General features: G+C 29.1%; 2 protein-coding genes across 2 annotated transcripts in view; one reads left to right on the forward strand and one right to left on the reverse strand.

Moving 5' to 3' along the window:
* Positions 1–451: 451 nt before the first annotated feature.
* On the reverse strand, positions 452–4164 carry LOC114937972 (uncharacterized). The gene is made up of 4 exons (XM_029311649.2): positions 3898–4164; positions 3379–3522; positions 1651–3038; positions 452–1293 (listed from the first exon to the last, which is right to left on the reverse strand). Exons 1-4 carry the CDS (start codon positions 4054–4056, stop codon positions 837–839), a joined length of 2148 nt encoding a protein of 715 aa, XP_029167482.2. The 5' UTR covers positions 4057–4164; the 3' UTR covers positions 452–836.
* A 5916-nt stretch (positions 4165–10080) lies between these two features.
* LOC114938014 (metabotropic glutamate receptor 8) overlaps positions 10081–23528 on the forward strand; it is a 121140-nt gene continuing 107692 nt past the window's right edge. The window contains 1 exon segment of the mRNA XM_029311727.2: positions 10081–10328. The gene's annotated coding sequence lies outside the window, so the exon portion shown is untranslated.

Below are 23528 nucleotides of genomic sequence, written 5' to 3' on the forward strand. Positions count from 1 at the left end.
AAACACATGCGTTTCGATTATGAAAATAATTATATTCTTATATACAATATTATACACACTTGTAAATAAAAATATTTTTAAATAATTAAAAATTTGTTTAAATAATTTATCAAGTATTTTTGATTTGTAGAATTAATACATAAATTTGTAAAGTATTGTATACAACTTCTAACTTTTAAGATTTCTAAAATAATTACAAGAAAAATTTGCAGATATAAAAATTTTTATGATTTCAAAAATACAATGTAATATTTTATGCATTTACTGTACATATGTATTTATGTGTGCACTAGTTATTTATAATTTTTAATTAAAAAGTAGAAGTAAATAAAAGTAAATAACTTAATAAAGTTGTAAATTGCTGCTGCAGCAGATAAAGTGAATTAAAAAAGGACAGAAAATGGTTGTTTATACATATGCATAGGTATATACAAAAATGAAACAAGAATAGTTATTAGTAATAATTCTTATTTTATACAGAATGTATCATTATTTCTATATCGAATAACTTTTAAAACATGCATTGTATAAATAAAATATTTTACAAAAGTTACATGTTACATGATCGATAAATGTTCTAAGAGGGATCAACAACTACCTAGATATAAGAAAGATTATTATTGCTTCTTTAAAGGATATCATATCATAGGATAATATCTTAGCATTTTTCTACAGATATCAATCCTCATCAGATAAAAGTTTCAAAATTATTTCTGTATAACTTTTATATAAAACTTTTTATACAATGCACATATTTTAGTTATTCAAAATAAAAATACATCATTAAAATTACTTATCCTATATATGTCTGCATCTATGATGTGTTACGAATATTATTAACTATATTGTATAAGAGTTGAATTGTAAGAGTGAAGATTGAACAATGTGTCTTCATTTTCTTTCTCTGATTCAACTTGATTCAGTACTATTTGTGTAACATTTGGAGGCAAAATTACTTGTTCTATGAATATAGTTTCAGTGTGAGGTTCTTCTGTTATAGAAATTTCCTTCGATTCTTGTTGAAGTAAATCACTTGATTTTGATATAGTGTTTCTTCTCCGTTTGTCCCTAGGCCGATCCTCATGTATTCTCATGTGTCGTCGTAGATCGTACTTCCCAACAAATCCCATGTCACAAATGTCGCATTTGAATGGCTTGTGCTCTGCATGTTTGAACATATGCCTTCTCAATGCTGCACTGACTGTAAATGCCTTACCACAAACGTTACACACATGAGGTTTCTCGCCCGTGTGTAATAGTCCGTGATCTCTTAATGTAGCACGCTGATTGAAACTGCAACCATTATGCAAAAAATATTAATATCACATTATGCTCCACATTTACAAATGTTTAAATAAAAATTGTATACACATAATGATATTGAATGATTATTTAAAATATAATAAATATATCATTCAAAATAAACAATATATTAATAAATTTATTTCTTTTAAATTTAATATATACTTTGTCTTTAAAATTTTCTTATAAAGTATATAAATCCTTTCATATCAGCCTTAATTATTATATTCTTATTTATTTTTTAGATTTGAATATAATTTATATTTTGCTTCTTTCAAAGAATAAAGATTTATTCAATATTTTAATATTTTACTTCTTTCAAATAAAATATCAAACACTTGTATTAACCTTTTGCCGCAGACTTCACACGTGTAACTCCGTGGATTCGAATGTATCCTTGTGTGATTTATCAGATTACCTCGCTGTGAGAAAGATTTCTCGCAATACTGACACTTAAATTGTCTTTCACCAGTATGTACACGAATATGCGTTTCCAGAGTACGATTGTTGGGAAAACGCTTACTGCAATAACTGCATGGATACTTAAATAAGTAAAGACCTTGGGGATCCAAATGACTGACCAGATGTCGTTTGTAATTGCCTTTGTGATTAAATGTACGTGGACACTGATTGCAAGAGTAAGGTACGCTATGCGTCTTCATGTGAGACTCTAACTCTGCCTTAGCTTTAAAACGACAACCACATTTTGGACAGCGATGCCGCGGAAAATCATGGCACGTCATGTGCCTCTTCAAATATCTCTTCTTAGCATATCCTTTATTGCAGATAAAGCAGGAATACGGATCACTACCAGTATGCGTTTTCACATGTGCTCGTAACTCTCGATGACTTTCGCAATCTTTTTCGCATACCATGCAAAAAAATGGACCACTGCTAGGGACGTGATTATCGACGGTGTGTAGTAATATACACGTTAATTGCTTGTAGTTCTGCAGACATAATGTACATTGATATTCGATTCCGTTTTCCTGTTTCACTTCTTTAATTCGTATGATCGCGTCGTTCACACTTCCTAATATGTTATCTTTGGCATCGATGAAATAATCAGAATCAGACTCATCGCTGTTTTCTGTTCTTACAGGTTTTTCAATATTGAAATTGCTTTTATCAAGTTGCTTATTTTTGCTCTGCATTTTGTCATCCACATATTTACAACAGACGCGATTTTTTCTAGTCACATTAGAATTCACAGGACTAGAAATATGTACATTGTTTGAAATTTCATCTTTTTCTCGATTTAAGATTTCCATTGTAGGAACAAATATATTATTATCATTTTCAATTTCTTCTTCCATTTGATCAGATGCTAATGTATTTTCCACAAATATTGGTTCAGACATCGACTCACTCATAGAGACCTGGTCTTGTGGTACATACATTATTGTGATATCTTGTGATGCAAGAATTTTTGAAATTTCCTCAGGTATATCGGTTTTTACAAAATGAACATCCATTTGATTCTCATTAATTTCTTGTACATCATGAAAGAGTTCATTCAATTGCAGATTATTTTCTTTGTTGGCTCTGTCATTTTCGAGCAACTGAGGTATATGAGACCCGTATTGTTGTTCAATCTTAATTGTTTTATCTATTTCAATCTTTAGATTCCCCAACAAATCATCATTATGTATAGATTTATCATTTGATACATTTAATTCTGAAGATTCATCTGATTGTATATTATCTTCATTATTCTCATTATTTAATTTTTCTCTCTGAAAAAAAAAAAAAAATATAAACACTTGCAAGAAAAAAATGGAAAGAGAACATGAGAGTTAAATAAATCCCATTAACATATCACAAATTTTCTTCATAACACAAAATGTTTAAAAAAGATTTTTAATATATCTTTATGTTTTTCAGTATTTTCATTGTATTTTATTGTTTAACAAAATTAATTTTTATTATTTATGATATAAATTTCTTTTAGTATCTATTGCTATTATAAATTTAACATATACAAAAAAAAACAAGATATTACAAATATTAAATAAAAATATTATTAGAGTTCATATAATATTAAATTGATATTATTTATATTCTTTATTATTATACCTTAGTAGTAATAAATTGATCTTCAAGTTGCTTCCTGAATGTTTTGTCTGACTCTTGCACTATTAGTCTGAAGTTATACAAAACACAAGTGCGGTAAGCACATTTAATACAAAGCATAGTGGGCAGTCCATCAAATTTGTCAAGCTGTTAAAAGAAAAAATTATATTAGCATGCTGCAAGCTATTCACAGCCATGTGTAAACATTTTTTGTCAATAGTCAATTTTTGTAAATATTAAATTTTATCAAATATTAATCAATATACGAGTGACATAAAATGAATTAATTATATTTTGTAACATCTTATTATCGAATATATAATACTGTGATATTAAATCTCAATAATATTTACAATATTTAGGGCCACATATAGCTGGCCATACTTGTTTTACAATCCTATTAAAAAAACTTTTAGATATAAAGTGCGTATTTTTTTATTATTTTACGTAATTTATTTTACATCATAAAACTGCGTGATATATCAATAAAAACGAATGTTTACAAAAAATCAATCTATTTACCTGAATAGACGTGAGCTCCGCCAATTTATATGGCAGATCAATTTTGCTTGCAGTTTTATCGTCATACATAGGCAACATTTTGCCGTCTTTCTTCATACAAGCACGGCATGTATTTTTATTGATGCAACTGACATTCGAGCTCCTAATTTGACGCGACATCACGATATTTTAATATTGTTCAATAATCTTCAAATGAGAGGAGTGGCGACGAAAACTGAAAATGACAGGAGTGGCGACGAAAACTAACCTTGACACGCTATTACGTGATATACGTAATATCAAACAGCATCGAAGCAGTCTAAAAGTGTTCGAAAATCCACCTGTCAAAATGGAACAGTCCCGGATCGACCAATCAGGAGCGAATCAATTTTGCTTCTGATTGGTCGATCGAGGGTTTCTCTATTTCGAGGAAATTTTCGAACACATCTTGTATGTACATACATGCATTAGTTTTCTCGAATCTCCACAGATGTCGCTTAAATGATGTTAAATCGCGGTGCCGCCATTTGCGTCAACATTCTCTCGAAGAACATATATTGCTCAATATTATAAAATAAACAATAAGCAGAGATGTCCGAATAAAGCAGTGTACAGGTATGCGATAGAATAGCAAAAGCATATAAAAAGACACGTATATAATATATGTACAAAATATATCGGAAAATTTGTACATTATTTGAAGCTATATGTGACTATAGATTTGAAGATGTTTTTACATATATTACTATATATATTTTACATGTGCAATTAAATCTCTCGTATCGTTTGCGAACAAATTTTAATTGTTATAGAAATATGAAACCGTAATGTCATATTGCACATTTTCAATTTTCGATTTCATGTTTTAATTCGCGAAATATTCAGTTATACAGTACCCTCCACAAGTTTCGAAACACCTTACATTTTACAGTTAAACAATCGCATGGGAGCGATCTATGCAAATTTTTTATATGAATATATCGTAATGCTATTTATAATAACGATATAAAAATGTCATTTAAATATCTTATGATATATTCATACAAACAATTTGCACAGATCGCTGCCATGCGATTGTTTTAACTGTAAAATGTAAGGTTCCAGATAGCACATAAGGTACTCGAAAAGAATTCATTTGTATGTCACCAATTTTGAGTCCTTTTTCAAATACATATAGAATTCATATCATAGAATAAAATGAATTTTATATGTATTTGAAAAAAGACTCAAAATTGGTGACATACAAATAAATTATTTTCGAATATCTTGTGCTATCTGAGGTGTTTCCGAACTTGTGGAGGGTATTGTATACATATATATCAAGAGGAAGCTACAAATTGAATGTGGTCACTTTTAAACCGGTCACGTGACTCGGCGCCCTAAGGTCACGTGACTCGACGCGCGCGCAGTTACGTTCACACTCGTCGAAGAATAAATCACGTCGGCCGAAACTACTTGTCGCTTCGCGTTTATCGTTTCTCCATCGTTTTTAAAAGCCGTCAAAAGTGATCTGCATACGCAAACGAGTATTAATAGTGCCGAATATAGTGCATCGTGTCGTTATTAATTGGCGCCAGTCGACATGATATCGATGCGTCTTGATCGATATATCGCTGTCGTCTCATTTACGACACACATACTTGTTTAGTCACCATGCTTCGTGTCGCGACAATCGAAATTATCGATCATTTCGAATGAGTGAATATCGGGATCGGGAGTGTCGTAAAAGTGTTTCGCGATCGTTTCGTACCGCGAGATATTTTAAGTATGATTCGCGTTGTCGCATCCGATACTCCAATAACAGTTTCTGAATTTCCGAAATAGGTAAGTAAAAAGAAATTCGAAGCACACGGAATATCGCGCACTTGTCGCGCCTTCAATTATTTTATTACACACTATCGCAATTAATTACTAAAAACCTATATTTCTTACTATTAGCTTGATAAATACATAGCTCGTAATTAAAGCATAATATCAAATAAAACGCGATACGGTTGTTATAGCTTTTAGTCATTCATCAGAAATGAGCGCATTATTTGATATTGCGTATTACATTTTCAATCATAAATTGCATATAGAAGTAAATATGTAGATTATCAAATGACAGAACAATTATCGGAGTTCATCAGATTATTATGACAACTTGCAACTACGATTAATCGCATGTTCTCTAATCTTCACATCTTAAAATTACATATTTTTTCATGTTTTGAATGTAGAATTTTTTGTGCCTCGTAATATTTTATCTCCCTTTACATTTGTGCTAAATAAAGAGAATTCGTGATAATTATTATGTAATAATATTGTGTGATCATAATAAAGTGTATATATATATATATATATATATATCCGTCAATACTTCTTATTTTCAACTTTTGTTTGCAACTTTTCAACTCGCGCGCAATACGGTTCAGGGTATCGGGTATGCTAAATGAAGCAAGCGTCTTATCGTTAATTAGTATGGTTAATTAATATAGGATTTCCTGATCGGCAAACTAAGTCGCTCGACGTTCGATGTTCCGTATTTCTGCGCACCTATCGAAGCGAGTCGTGCGTGTGAATAAATATCGAGAGTATCTCGTATTAATAAAGTGTCGGAAGATCATTACATCGTATTATTCCGGGTGATTGCAATTAATTACGATTCCCGATTAATTTGTTATCAATATCTGTCATCAAAGAAGCAGCTAAAGAAATATATTTACAATCACAAAATAACTCTTAATAATTAATAAATTAATTAATATATATTCTTTTTTATTATTTATATCTTTAATATTTTAAATATTTTTTAATTTTATATTTTCTTATTTATATAAAGAGATTGTTTTCTGATTTTAATCATAGTTTATTTTTTATCTACAAAAAAGTTTAATTATTGATTATTTTAAAAAATATTGTATATAAATTAATTCATCAAATTTCAATATATCAAATTTAATATATATATTTAAACAACAATTATATATTTAACAATTATATTTTATTTTGGGAAAAAATTAACAAAACGTTAATTACAATATTTAAATATTTTTCAGGAGACGTTGGCGAAATGCAGTAACAGCAGTAAAATGGCCACATTATGCAGCAATCGGTGAGTCAATGAATCTATTATAAAATTGATTTTGCACACCTATTTGAAACGATATGTAATATTTTATAAAAATGTATTAAATACAACTACTTATAAATTTATGAAAAATGATAATGCATTATTGTTCTAAAATTTGCATTTTAATTTTAATTCTTTTATTATAATGTCATAAAGTTATTATCCTAGTTTTTTATGATATATATTCTATAAAAATATTTCCGCAAAATTATAAAAATATGTAAAAAGTAAACTCATTCATTAATTAATCATTAGATACATAATAATACAAATTCGTATATTTTAATTTTTGATTATTATATCAAGAAATGTTCTTTCTTGAAAGCTATAAATAATCTCATGTTATTTTAATTCACATATTAAGATTTACTCTTTTATTACAATCTTTAATTCGTTCTTTATTGCAAAAACCAAAATGTCGAACTTAAAGATTAAGTAAGAAAGTATAACTTTTGATAACGAGAGTTGGTGTCAGATGCAGTGATAGCAGGGATAAATTCAGATGATAATTGAAATGAATACTTGGCCGCTTACTGTGCACGAAGTTCGGTAAAGAAAACCGGATTTATTTTGCATTAAGTTCCTGTCCGCGTCGTTCGCACTGGCTGCAGTTTATAATGGACATTCGAAGCGAGTGCAAACTTCGTATTGTAAACGATTTGTCGTTTTACATGTGCATGCTGTGTTTGTTAAGTGAAGCACGTGTTTGCATTGTTCGTGATACAATTAAGTCGTACATGCTTAATCCAGTTTATAAAGCCTCTGCTTTTTATATCTAAAATGTGGATTATTAATAAATTCGTGAATTAATTTTAAATTCATTTAAACATTTTTTTAATTCTTAGACGTACATTTTAGCAATATTCTAAAATTTTATAAATTTTTATGTATACATATATATATTACACATATTTAACTTTTAAAATTTTATCTTTCTAAAAAATATTATTTTAATTCTTTATTAAATTTAATCGCGCGTTTATATATATATATTAATATTTTGCTAATGAAGATAGCGTTATACGATGTAGCACTAAATTTGTTAGAGAGTATATTGCAATAAGAAAGAGGATGATTTCTTATGCAGTTCGTGTACATCTCTTTAAAACTGTTAACGCTCAATTAATCCGTCCGTGTTAAATTCTTCGCGTACTGAAACGACTTGTAAAGGTTTTATACGGATAGCAGGAGAGAATTATGGATTACTCACTAATTCTCTACATTAGAGTTTTATTATGCCGAATTGGTACATAAAGGTATTTCAGCTATGCAAGGGCTCTAATAAATCAGTATACTGGGTTTCATGTCGCGCCAACATTTTATTGCAAAGTCCAATCGTTCCAAACTTAATTGAATTGGCACACAACCGAAACTTATAATTACAGAGAATTAAAATAAACATTAAACACAGCCAAGATATAAATTTGAGACATAACTTGCTTGATGTTTTTTGCGCATCAATTTTATTATTGACAAAAGAGTTCTACACTAATTTAATAGAAAATAATTTTCCGTCGAGTTGGCTGAATTTTTTATATGTTGTAATTTAAGGCATTCTGATCAAAAGACATTCTGCGTCAAAGTTAAATAATGGATAGTTACTGATTTACAGCAGTCAAAATACTCGAGCTCTGCGAGTTATTTGACTGGTTGTAACTCAATAACTATCCAGTAACTATCAGAATGCCTTAAACTAAAACATATCAAAAATGTAGCCAATTTAACGGAAAGCTATTTTCCATTGAATTAGTGCAAGATCCTTTGTTAACAAAAAATATAAAAGCTAAACATATATTCTTGTATTATGTAAAATGTAAAATATGAAATAATAACAAATAGTTGCGATATTTGCCATCGGATTAATCTGAATGATTAATTTGATTTATTCCGTTGATTCTGCAATGAACAGTCTGATAATTTTTCTCATTTGAGTTATGAATTAAATTTGCTAACATTTTCGAATACGAAACGTATACAGCAACGATTGGTTGGTAGAAGATGATATACGAACTATATATATATGTTGTTTATACACATGCGTATGTTATACAGAGTGCACCATAAGCTTTCCGGATTACACTAGTGTGGTTTACGCGAGCTAAATTATATATTCAGATACTAGTCCTTAAATAACTTCATTACTCAGTATATATTACTAGATTTACATATTCCATGTTCTCGTTAACACTCGCTACTAAGTCAATTTTTATTATTATATTATTCAATGAGGAACTTACTTATTTAATATGGAAATATATAAACTGTATGCTTCAAAAAACTATAATATTTACATTTATACGTAATCAAATTTTAGAAGTATTATTATGTCTGTGCAATTTTACAGCTGCTCTTATTACTAAGGTATACAAAATATAGTAAAATTGAATAATTGTTCCGTGAATATATTAATATGAAGAGATTCATATCTTTTAATTATATTTCAAAAAGATCAAAAATCTATTATATCTCGAGATAAATGATCATATCAAGATTTTTCGAGGTATATATGAGATTTTTCTCATTGATCCTCTGATTAATATATTTGTACTTATATATGTGCGACATTATTTCCAATGTTATATATGTTTTTAAAAATATTTTTATTATTTCTTACATTTCTAAGGAGATAAAATTTGGAGGTAAAATATTTCGTGCTCTTCGAGAAAAAAGAAGAAAATGAGTTAACGAACCGACCATTAGCGGAACACCCACCACAATTTCCTCCTTTTAGTCTAATTATACTCGAACCCACGATCGGCTTCATCTAATCGCGCCCTTTTCTATTTTTTGCTACACGTTCGAGCTACATCAATTACGTTTCGCTTTTGTGTACTATTTAATTCAAATATAAATAAACGACGACGACGACGACGATGATGACGACGTTCCGTCGTCGCTTCCATTTCGGGCGCTGATGAAAAGTCGATCGATTCGCGCGGGGGTGGATCGACGGGAGCCACTCTTTTCGAAACGTGGCCCATCCCTTTCGAACAACCGACAACCCTTCCTTCGCATCTCCATCAACGGCGCTTGCGCCCCGATGCTATAAAAGACTGAGCGCCTCTCGCGCCGATTTCAGTCTGACCCGCGATACGGGCAACGCGGTCGTCGCGCGCGTTCTTACGAATCATCCCTCTCGAGGACGATACTCCCATTATGATGCTTCCCGGTTCCGACTAGCAAGAGCGAAAGAGAGAAAGAGGGAGAGAAAGAGAGAGACAAAGAGAGAGAGAGCGAACGAGAAGAGCTCCTCTTTTCCTCCCTTTCTTCCTCCCGCCATCGCGATAAGCAGCGTCGTCGTCGACGTCAGCAACGACGTTGCTCCTTCTGGACGACCAGCGTACGTTGATATAAAAAGAGAACGACACACAGTAGTTCTGCCCATTGTTGCGCGGACGTGGCAGCGGCTCCTCAGGACTGCTCTTTGTGGAACCCTCTCTCCCTCTCCTTCTGCGCGGCATGTGGTTGTGTCTTTGTGTGCATTATTTAATTCATAGTAAACGCGACTCTATCTTTTATGGTGGACATTCCTTTTTATGTTGCTAAATAGTACGTCGATGGAATACAATTACTTTTCGTTGCTCAGATAGCGGATATCAAACTATTTTATTCGTGAAGAGACGAAGCGATGTTTGGCTGTTGTGTTTTGTGCGCGATGGATAGTCTTTATTTTATTTTATTTTATTTTATTTTTTTTTCTATCATAAATGATTCGTTTTTTATTGTCACCCAGAGAAAATACAGGTTCTTTTTATGTTGTCGTTGGATGCCGATTTGTTGACAATAATTGTTCGATAGTGAGTAGGAATGAGAGACTTTTCATTACTGAAATGATGGTTAAATTACTTCGTTATTTAAATATTGCTATTAAAAGACTTCACGCTAATTCAATAGAAAATGGTATTCTGTCGAATTGGCTAAATTTTTGATAGGTTGTAATATAGCAAAAGATGTAATAACTTCAAAGCTAAATAATAGACAGTTACTGATTGTCAGTTACAATCAGTCAAACATTTCGCGAGCGCGAGTTTTTCGTGTTTGACTGACTGTAAATCAGTAACTATCTATTTAGCTTTGAACTTATATTTTTATTGTATTTTTTATTTAGCAGATCAGAAGCTACAACACATGAAAAAACCAGCTGATTTCATCAAGATTCAATTTTATATAGAATTAATGCGGGGTTTTGAACTTGATAAAATCAGATGAAATTGAATCTTGGTAAAATTAGCTGGTTTTCTCGTATGTTGTAGCTTCTGATTTGCTAAATAAAAAATATAATAAGCTCAATAATAATAGATGATTACTGATTACAGCCAGTCAAACACAAAAAAACTCGAAATGTTTGACTGATTGTAACTCATCAGTAACTGTCCAATATTTAGCTTTGAAACTATTACATTTTTTATCAGAATGCCTCAAACTACAAAATATCAAAAATTCAATCAATTCGACGAAAATTTTCTATTGAATTAGTGCGGGATTCTTAAATTATATTAAACCTTATTTAATAATTAATTAGCCGAATTTGTTTAATTGTTCAAATAACAATATCTTACACTTAAGGTGTATAAATCAGACGATATTATTTTTTAATATGTTTCGTTCTTAAATTAAATGCAGTGTACACTAATATAGAAATTAAAATTGAATTAAATATATAGACTGCATATTAATCCTAATTTAGACTCAAAGATTACTATTTAAATACGATATATATAGAAAATTTTTAATCTAGCTTTCAATATTGCAAATTTCTCGCATATTAACTGCGTGCAAGAACAGCAGCTCTCCAATGAATTAATACAGTTACTTAAAATACAATTAAGCTCTTATCTTTTCCTAGACTATCTTGAGCTTAATATAAGTTTATATAATTACACGATAAAAAGACTTTTTTTTATTTTTGTTGATCGCGTCGCCAGCGCTGAGAGATTCAAGGAAGTAGGATATCAGACTCTCTTTCTCTCTTTTTTTTTTCTCTTTCTCCAGTTTTAGCTGAAAAACTAGAAAGTGGTGCATTTGGCGTTTGTATCTCGTTGATGTCGCCGTGCTCGTTGCGGCGAATGCGAGGACGGATAGCTTGCTCTTCGTTTTATCGTGATACATACATGCACCAGCGGAAAGCTTTCGCGATGCTTAACGTATTAACCGCAACGTTGGTCGCGTTGATATCGTTTGCATCCGCTAACTTTTTTGAGGTAAATTTGTCGGAATGCCCAGATACAGAGTATCATTCTTGCAATTTTCCATATATGTGTCGTATATTTATACAGCTTGAAATAATAAATAACATCTGCGCGAGATCAATTCAGTTGTTTTATCCAAATTTAAATCGTAGTTGCTTTCGTTAAATTTATTTTTTAAGTGTCTTTTGTTGAAATTTCCAAATAGAAAGGTCTTAATATTTTTATAAATGATATAATAGCGAAAAATTTGACAGCTAAAATAAAATATGTTTGATTTGGTGGGATTTCCGAGGAAGCCAATACATTTGAGTCTTAATTAACTTTGCAAATCTAATAACATCTCAGCAGCAATATCTCCGCTATCGAATGGATATGTTAGCTAAAAAGCGAAAGTGGATTCGCAAACGAAGAAGATCTTCGCTTATCGAGAAACCTTCGATGTGGTAAGATACTGTTGCAGGATATCAATTGCGTGGGAAAGCATCCCGTTGCAAAGATGGCGTTTAATGGCGTTTTGTTTTCTTTTCTACCGAGTTTTATCGATTAGGAGAAAAATTAGAATTTTAACCTTTCAAAGATCTATACGCTTTCCAAAATGCTTATCCTCAAAAATTATATAGTATTAAAAACATTTAATTGCAAATTAACTGAATTTAAATTTAGATGACAAATACTTATTTAATAGAAATAAAAATGCTACCAAATTGCTCATATTTATAACGAGGGCTGACTGCGCTGTTTGATAATGCTGTTTGCTAATTTTAGAATCTTCGTCAGAGAGAGCATGCAATTCACTCTTTTTCAGCTATTGCATGTGAAGCGCACGAATTCTTTTTTAATGCAATGATTTGTCGTATCGAAATGTATATGATGACAGGTGCCTATTTTATGCCTTTTTTGTCATATTTCGGTATTCGACAGCGAGAAAATGTCTAAGAAAATTGATAAGGACCTGCCTTCGCAATTTGTCTTTACGTTACTAACGCTGTTGCATCTGTAGAAAAATGTAACAATCACGACGAAATCGATAACGTGAAGCCCGGTTTTTATCGAGCATATGCATCTGTAATTTATGTGTGTCACGGAGGCAATCGTAATTGAAATAGTGAAACGTGAAGACTTATATATTAAAGAGAGTTAGTTCACTTTATGCGCGATACGTGAGTTACATAGATCGTCTCAGAAACCGTACAGAAACCTGCAGATTGCTTATGGGAATACGCAATTCATTTATATTTAGTATAAAATTAAACTCAACTTGTTTAGAAATTATTCATAATACTTAAAAATTGGATATACACTTGACTAGTTCTTTTATAACATATGTTTTTCTTTTCAACAAAGCTTTAAAAATTAAACTGTTAATCAAACAAAGCAAAGTTGAAAATTAATTACACTATATTATAACTTTTATTAATAACAATAAGAAAAACATTTTATGCATTTTATTTTTGAAACTCTAATTGTTCAAATAATTGTTTTAAAAATGATTTTAATTATACACATTAAATTTTACTTACTGTATTACGTCTTTGCATTTAAATACGATATGTCGAAGATTGGCATTATCAGTAGAATGCTTTTAATGGCTTTCTATACGTATAAAGCAACTTACGTAAAGTATGCTAGAATTTATTGCATATGACAGATGCTCATAACTTTGAGTAGGTAACGGCAATATACGACAAGAGAAATATGCCTGAGTAACCGTAAATTGCGACGCCCAACCGCACCGAAAATTATTTATGACATTGCCAAACATACGTATTCTGTGATCGTTGGCTTGTAATAGTGATCTTGTAAAAATGTCATGGTAAAATTTCACAGAAAGGCATAAAAGAAATGCAAATGTTTTTACCTTTATTTTATTAAATATAATAAATGTGTTGAATACAATCAAACATGTATTCTCTATTTCGCGTTATTCTCTCTTTCTCTTTCTATATAAATCTTTTATGTGATATATATATATATATATATAAATAATAATATATCTCACTCAAAAATCATTTTCTTATATTACAGATATATATTTAAACTTTATTATTGTTATATTTTTATTTGTCTTTATAAAAGCATATTTTTATCCTGAGAAAATTCAAATATAAATATATATAATAAAATCTAAAATTTAATTTCATGTATAACAAAAATTTACAACATTTTGAAGTGATTTTTTGTTGGTATTAGTATTTTTCGATTTTTGTATGAAGAAATAGAAATAAAGTTTAGAAAATAAAAATGAAAAAATAAGTCTTTGAAAATTAATGAGCTAGACGTGATCTTTTTATGCCGCATGAACATTTTATTGGGTAATAAGATAGAATAGAAAAGAGAGTGACTTTTGGAAAAAGATGCATTGTTATCGAGGGAAACCTTATGCTTACGAAATGCTGTACAAATTCGATAGAAGGACTTCAGGGAGACATTTGTCGGTTTTATGAAGATGCATTGGAAGTTGCCAATTTCGGGATCGCTCCAATAAATTTTTATCAGATCAATGTTAATCTTGAAATCGCTATCGTTCGAAACGTTCGTGGACGAAACAAAATAAGGTCAAAGACCGAGTTAAATCTCCCTTAAACCACTTAGCAATCGCTATGAGAGAACTCGCTTTGCGAGATTCCGCTCGCCTTCCTTTCGGATCAGCGCTCTCATATTGGAGTAGTAAAGTTAGAGGCGAAGAAAATGATGTACTAGATACATATCCAAGTGGATTAAAACGAAAATGTATAAAATTATTTCAAATATCATATTTTATATCTATAGAATTTTAAGTACAATTTTACATTTTCATGGTGAATCGAAAATGTATGTATAATATTTAAAAATATTAATTGTACAAGTTCTAAATGCTACAATTTTATTCTAGATAGATTTTGAAACTTATAAGTTTCAAGTCTAATTCTAATTTCTAAATAAAATTTAAAACGCATCAAACTCGATAATAATAATTCAAAATTTACTATAAATTACTACAAAAATATAATAAAAATCTATAAACATTTAACATTATCAATATTTTATACATACATACACATGTATACACACACACACATATATATATATATATATATGAATAATATGCAAGTTTGAAAAATCAACTTTTTTTTAAACAAAAGGGCTTAATCGTTTTATAAAGAGCTAAACTTTTAATAGACGCTTGTACAAAAAAATTAAATCGTTTAAAGCTTAGGCTTTTTCTGAAAGCTGAAAAGAATTTACAGAAAACATGCAAAATATATACATACATATAATATATATGAAACAAATATATAAATTTAATTGAAGAAAATTTTGAATATGCATTTTTAAACTGTTTTATTGTATATCAATGTACTCGAAGTAATAGTTTAAATTTCTTCAGGCTGTATCAGTATCAGTTTTTCTGTGTCCATCAAATATCGAAATTTATCAAGGCAATTTCTTGATCGCATGTTAAAGTATTTTAAATAATAGCGAAATGTTAAAAATTCATGATCGAATGATATTATTTGAATTCGTGTCTGTTGAATGTAAATTTATCTTCAAGAACAACGAGAAAATAGCGATTCGCATTTCTAAATTTGTGGACTGTACACAAGTATGTGTGTCATACAGAAACGAGCACGTTCGCAAATTATCTTTTGAAATAACTTACTGGAGAGATAGAGAGGCGCAGAGTTTCTTTCGGTGCCTGTTCGCCTCATACTTTAGTACTACACTATAATGTAACGCGACAGATAATAATGTAACGACATGAGATTCATCGCGTGACATCTCCGTGAAATTTATGCGGTCGTCACGTTCCACTTGCATCTTGACATGCATCTCGTATCTCCAATTTGTTACATCATCGCGTTCTTGTCTTCTTTTATATGCAGTTCGTATTTTATATGCATTTAATATTTTATAAAGATCATTATACTACAAGATAATTCCAAATATTAAAATTCGATTGTCTTTTTCGCGCATGGAATGGTACATTACGATTTCTGCATGTGCGCATTACGCATCAATGCATGTTTCACATGTCTATAGATCGGATTTTGATAGTGGATTATGCAATATAAGCTCTGTGATTATTAAAGCCAGATGAATAATAATTGTTAAGGATTATAGTGAAACAATCGTGATGCACACAACAATGGAAACATAATGACTAATTATTGCTTGCATTTCAACTCGTATAGCATAAATTGAATATCCTTCTCAATATATTCGCAGCATTTTCATATAAAATATAATGCTAAAGTTGACCTTTTCATATTTCCGCCGTTACATCCAAATTTGATAGTTTCTGATAAACTTTCTTGTTTTTACAACTGCTGTCTCAGTAGTCATTAGCTATTCCATCAGAATGGCCAAGGTAGAAATATTCCACATGTTAATATGCAAATTTACGAAATGCACAGGAAGTACAAAGGTCACATTAGGTTAAATTCAAAATCGAGGAAATTTTTTTGTTACATCCGACATAAATTTAAATTTTTTATCGGTAAAAAATCAACTTTCTATCTCGAAGTTGATGAAAGAATCCAGTATGACGATGATAATTTACGCAAATCCACATATTTCATTACATTTGAATCCACATCTTTCACGTAATATATATTTGAATTTCCTTATACACATGTTTACATATGTATGTATATATTTATAAGAGAACGTATATACATATAATGCATATACCAAGAAAAATTTAAATTTATTATTTTTTTTTAATATAAGTTAATATTAATTTTGTCGATTTGTATGCTATCGTTTTTTCGGACTTATATAGTCGTTGTATTTCGTCTTTCAAATAAGCTTACATTGAAAATGTATTCCTAATTTTGAATTAACTACAGCTCGCAATTTTTTATGTAAGCTAGATAAACCACTGTACAAAGTTTTTAAAACTAAATTAAAGTTAATTTACGTCATGAAGTTCACCTGTAATCAGGTATGCAAAGGTCTTTCGAGTTTTCAAGCCGCATTTTCAATTTATGATCTCGCGAAAAATCGCTTAAGATCAGAATCGAAGTAATTGAAGATATATTCATACTAACGAAAATTTAGTTAATCGCTTCAGTTATAGTCACAGTTAAGGTTTCATAGAATAAAAAATGTATTAAGCTATATTAAACATTTGTTTATGATTATTATTCATCATTAATCAATTCTTTTTTGGTTTTTTTTTTTTTACATATTTTATGTGATCAAATGATTGCAAATTTATCTCGATATTAAAATAAAAATAATTTAAATAATTATTCTCATCGATACAACGCGCAACAGCAATTGTAATATATACAATATATTCAAATTACGCATAATTAAATTTTTTATTTTATTTATTTTTTATTTTTTGTTTCAATAGAATCTTTAATAGGAAACAATTACGTGAATCCTGTAGGAAGATTTTTTCTGTAGAGAGATAAAAAACTTTTATGAAAATAATAAATAACAATTTTTATTCTCATATAAATAATACCGATATAATGAATTTTTACACAAAGTTGAAATATTTTTGACATAGTATAATATAAAAATATATATATAAATTATACAAATTATAAAAAATTTTTATTACAAATATAAATTTTAAATGGTTCAAAAAAATAATAACAATATTTTTATAATAAGCAGCAAATCCTCTTTTTCGCCAGTGATTAATAAAATAAATCAAATAATTTTTAATGACCCAACTGGCATAAAAATATTTTTATTGTTAGTTAGACATCAATTAAAATTAAAGACGACGTTAATAATATTTTTATATGCATTTAATATGAAATAGATAAAAAAATAGAAACCAATTAATTTCACGCAAGTAACAAAAAATAAATTATAACTCACTCACGATAACTCCGCTGTCGCCTGATATTTTTCCAAGCTTTTTCTTTTCTTGTTCATTATTTGTTCGTGACACTTACACGATACCCACTTATACTTACTTGTGCGGAAATATAGTTAATTACAATCGTGCGGGCTAATCAGTAGAATACAGTGGTATTTCGCACAGCACTACCGACGTTGATTGTACACGACATAAACCTTGTTATGTCACAATATTAGAAGAACAATGCGGAAATTACAATCACACAAAACTACGATCCGTCGTCTGAAAATTGCACGACTAAAACGCCTCACTCACTTACATTACATCTATTGTTAACAAATATAATAATGTACTTTTTCATTTTAAACAACTATCTTGTATTGCAATAAAAATATGAGTAAATATATGAGTTAACATTAAAGTTAGACTGTAATATTCGAAAAGTTAGTTTGCTGACCATTTGCACGATATATTTCAATTAAATATATAAATTTTCAAATATAAAACAGTAAATACAAATCTTGCAAAATATATTTATTATTATTAAACGACGTTTGTTCATTACTTGAATTATTTCATTTGAGACTTTGTATATTATTTTATGTTTTCAAGCCGAAAATGAATGACAAACGTATATTTAAATAGCAAGAAAATTCTGTGCAAAATATAAATATATATATATATATATATATATTCGATTCTAATCAGATGTGATGTTATTATTCGTAAATATCGCATGAAAATATTTCACAATTTCTATTTTTTGTCATTTAGATTTTTACTTTAAGTAAATATATTGTGCAAAATACATAATAATACTAATATTTTTCCGTGATATATTTTTACCTGTCATTTATCGTGTAAATTAATTAATCACGGAAATTGGTAGCTGCTGATAATAATGATTATAGGGCACGAGCGTGTTTGAGACGTCTCCCAGTATTTCTCGTGTCACTCTCGAGAGGCTAATGCGATGACAGATAGAGCGGTTTGCTTCCCTTCCCGTTCCAATCTCACTACGCAGATTATAACAAGACAACCGTATAAACCAAACAAACGAAATGACATTTGCCATATATAAAATGCTGTTTATCACACCTGTTATCATTCATGTAGCAACAGATAAATAGTAGTGCGAATTGTTCAGTCTATTATATAATAACACAATGATAGTCATAAGTATTGAATATTTAACACTATTATTTTCTATGATTATTACGATTATTGATTTATATGATTGCCGCGCTTTAATGAAAAATTAATTTGACATGCGTGATTTTAAAATAAAATTATTGACATTATTTTCCAATTTTTTCAAAATTGAAAAAAACATCGCACAAAATAGATCAATTCCCCCACACAAATCAAACATCATTATACATTTATTTAATTAGTACAGTATTTAACAGATATTTAATAGTTTGCAGTTAAGTTGAATAAACAGCGTTTATACTTTGTTAAGATCGATAGTTTATTAGAATGCGTATTTTTTATATAATTTATTCAATTGAGATCGCGCGTACAATTGATAAAGAATATATATTTTTGAGTATATAGCATTCTGCGAATATTTATCTTTATACTCGTATACCTATTTTCACATTCACGTTTTACAAGATAATAGTTGTTCTAAAACATGAGAACGTATGGTATTTGTTAACAACAGATAGCATTATCACAGTGAGCGGTACATGAATTTTAATAATTTTTGAGTGTGAAACTGATTTTAATTTAGTACTTATAGATAGATATAATTTTTATGTTGTTCTTTCCTTATACATTATACACATAATAAAATGCACATCTCATTCACGGTTAAGAATATTTGGCAAATTATTGCGCAGTCACTTATTTTAATGAAAGCAGTGCGTGTGTGATTGTAATTAACTATATTTTCGCGAGGGAATACTGTCAATTAAAATGGTATCAAAAAATAAACCTAGAAAGAGGCTTGTAGCATCAAGCAACGACGCTGCAAAAAAATGTAATTTATAACTTATAAATTAATTTTACTTCCAAAAATATTTTATATATATATATATATATATATATATGCGTGTATATATAATTTTTATTTGAAAGTGAAATTAATTTATCTTCACGATAGTAATGCATTTAAAATTATGTAACATATAGAGAGATATAATGCATACATTTATATATATATATATATATATATATATATATATATCTTTATATATAAATTTAATGTAAATATTTTATTAAAATAGATTTTTTAAATATTATATGCATAATATATTTAAAATATATAATATATTATAATATATAATTAAAATATATCTAAATATTAATAAAATATTTATATCAATTATTATTGATATATTTATATTTATTACTGCACAATTGTGTGCGTGTGTGTATATACATATGTGTATGAGAAAAAGTACTTTTTCTAACAAAAAAATTAAATTTAAATTTTGGAATCTTATTTATTTTATTTTCAGAAAAATTTAGTAGTTTAAATAATTTTAGATTTATTTAAAAAAGAGGAAATATTTGAAGGTAGAAAACACATAAATCTTATATGGGACGCTAATTAAAAATAATATAGTATTATTAATATTTGCTTGAACGTCACCAATATTCCTATAATAACGTGCCAATCTTCTGCGCACTATGCTATCTCGCGCTTGTTGGGAATCCATTAGTTTCATAATCCTTCTGCCTGATGCAAATATATATTGCAAATGCAAATATAAAACGCAGCTGACGCCTCGCTCTGAACGAGAACCGCATTGAAATACTCGAACAAGTGCATCGTGCTGCTGGACATGATCGCGGAAAATTGCTAATATCCGTACGGTAGACGATAATTACTTATCAACTTTAATTAATTTTAAGTTTATGTCCTGCAAAATTATTGAGATTTATGCATAATTATATATATATATATATATATATATATATATATAATTGTAATAATTATAAATAAGATTGCAAATAATAAACATAATAATGACCCATGATTAAGTTTTATCGGCAACAAGATATTCAAAACTCTACGACTATGAAAATTAATAGATAAAAATTGCGCAGAAAAAGATAGGATTTATTATTATTATACATATGTATTTATAGTTCATTTATATATTTATTCTTGATCTATTGTATACCAAAATTAAAATTAAATATGATATTTAAATTCTAATAAATAAGCCTCTAAATAGAAATTGATATATATGCACGCAATGGTGTTGAATCGATTAAGCAAGGATAAATGTCTTTTGGCGGCAAGACGTTCTCTCCAATTATTCGCGGATTAAACATCACGGATATAGTCTCGAGGCGGACGTTGCAGTGCGCGGTTGCACCGCATCTCCGCAAGCAGGCCGCACAGTACACGGGACACATAACTCGTAGTTGCACGTCCGGCCAAAATGGAGCTACGGGTATATCGATTATGGCATGTCGTCTCAGGTTTCCGGGAGCCGCTGAGCCAGCTTGAAGGCAATGCATATCAAAGTGGTCGCATTTCGACAAAAGCTCTTAATCCTTCAACACGCTCCTTACGACTCTATATCGAATACTGATGCCATTCCCCAAAATATGAAACTGCTTACTACGTAAAGAGATAAGAAGATGATAATGAGTTTTGGAAAATGAAAATTTTTCAAACAATATGCGAGAGAGAGAAAGAGAAAGAGAGAAAGATTTCACATTGTGAATCAAAAATGCTTTATACTTAAATTTTCATTCTTATGTTTTATTATTAAATAAATAATAAAATTTTTAGAAAGAAATATTTTTATCGGCTCTCAATATTAAGAATATAAAATATAATGTTTTTTAAATCGGCCAACAGAGCCAAAGCACGAAAAATTAATTATTCGGAACTGTATCTCTTGGTTTGAGATCGCTAATAAAATTTTATTAATTTATTAAAATAATTAATAAAATTTTTATTAATTTTTTTAACATATAATTATATAATTTTATAACCAAATATCAAAATAATAAAAAATATATAATTATATTATAAATCAAAAGCTTGTGTCACACACACACACACACATATATGGTACATATGCATTTATCAAACCAAATTGAAACATTAAAAAGTGAATCATATCGCGTTCATCGTATTTACAATTATATTACCCGTTGCGCTTCAAATTATAAAACTTCATATAAACTAACATTTATATTTTTAAATATGCATTTATATGGTCTAGGTCATTTTTTAGACAAGAAAAAGTTACAAGTCAAATTGTATAATTGTAAGGCCGCAACAATATTTTATCTGGATATAATGTTCAAGCATAACGTAATTGCAGCCAATTAAAGACAAAGCGATTTCCAATCGCATTAACATATTTTTTACATCAGAAATTCTGACCGACATAGTAATCCTTCCGCAGTTTATTATCATTTATAATATTCATTAATTTCCGATTTATATTTAATGATGCAATGACGGTTTGATTTAACTGGTAGACGAATTTATTCCCAGTTTACATTCCGCTGCCAATCATTCCATTTTATCGTGAGCGTTCAAATTTCGTTCATATTTACGAAAAGGGAACAAAGGATCAGTTTATCTCTAAATGGAATCAATAGTTCTCGTATGATATAATTTTGTTATGTTAAAAATTTCGTAGAAAGCGACGAGCAAATAATAGATCAAGTTTGTACTATATATTGCAATGTGTGGCAATTTAAAAAATATTTGGCCATAAATGTTGTATAATAAAATATTGAAATTGAAGTTGTATGTATGTGTATGTGTGAATTTATCATACACCATACATAGATACATAAAAGCGTGACCGCGTTAGCTTTATGCTCATCTATTATTCAAAAAATAACGTGCAAGAAATAACAAAGTTATACAATAAAATATATATAAAATATGATTTCTCATTTTTCATAATATTTTTTTAATATGTAAAAAACGCGAAAGGGATTAAATTTCTTGGAGCATTTTATTCAAAAATTTTATTTACATTCTTTTTCATTGCACATGAATTTATTATGAAACATATACCTGCATGCAAACATATTTTTTAAAATGAGATAAAGTCAATTCTCTTGATAAATAATTCATGAGCTGTTTTAAATGTTATAAAACTAGTTAAAAGTATATGGTATATAAATTTGTACTCGTGTTGCAGTTAAATTTATTAGGTTTTGAAAGTTAACTTACGCGACTTTAGGATAAACGGCTTATATGTATGATGACATGGAAGAAGACTAATGTTAGCGGAAGAGGACTTTCGCCACTCGATCTATAAATAAATCTTTCGTCGCTTTTCATATTCTATGAAAGGTGCTTTTCAGTGATACCGACGGTTTATCTGAGAGGAAATCGTGGTTCGTATATTATTCGCGATTCTCTTTATCTGATTTGAACGTCCATTCTCATTTTAATATTATCCTTTGTCTATCTTATAACTCTGACATAATCCTTTATAATAGAGGATATAAATCAGGCTATATATTTTGTAGTGTCCTCATTATTTATTAGTAAATGATTGACGTTATATTTTTTAATAATATCGAATTATCAATATTCCTTTAAAAAATTTTA

The sequence above is a fragment of the Nylanderia fulva genome, unplaced genomic scaffold (genome assembly GCF_048542155.1).
Source record: "Nylanderia fulva isolate GAGA-0341 unplaced genomic scaffold, ASM4854215v1 Scaffold4, whole genome shotgun sequence".
In the NCBI taxonomy this organism is placed as follows: domain Eukaryota; kingdom Metazoa; phylum Arthropoda; class Insecta; order Hymenoptera; family Formicidae; genus Nylanderia; species Nylanderia fulva.

Bases quoted from the DNA above. Each gene is read 5' to 3' on its own strand.
- LOC114937972 (XM_029311649.2), bottom strand. From the start codon at position 4,056: ATGTCGCGTCAAATTAGGAGCTCGAATGTCAGTTGCATCAATAAAAAT. The intron at 3,039-3,378 runs GTATAATAATAA...TTTTTTTTTCAG, and splicing joins ATCAATTTATTACTACTAAG to AGAGAAAAATTAAATAATGA. The intron at 1,294-1,650 runs GTTAATACAAGT...TAATGGTTGCAG, and splicing joins TGTGAAGTCTGCGGCAAAAG to TTTCAATCAGCGTGCTACAT.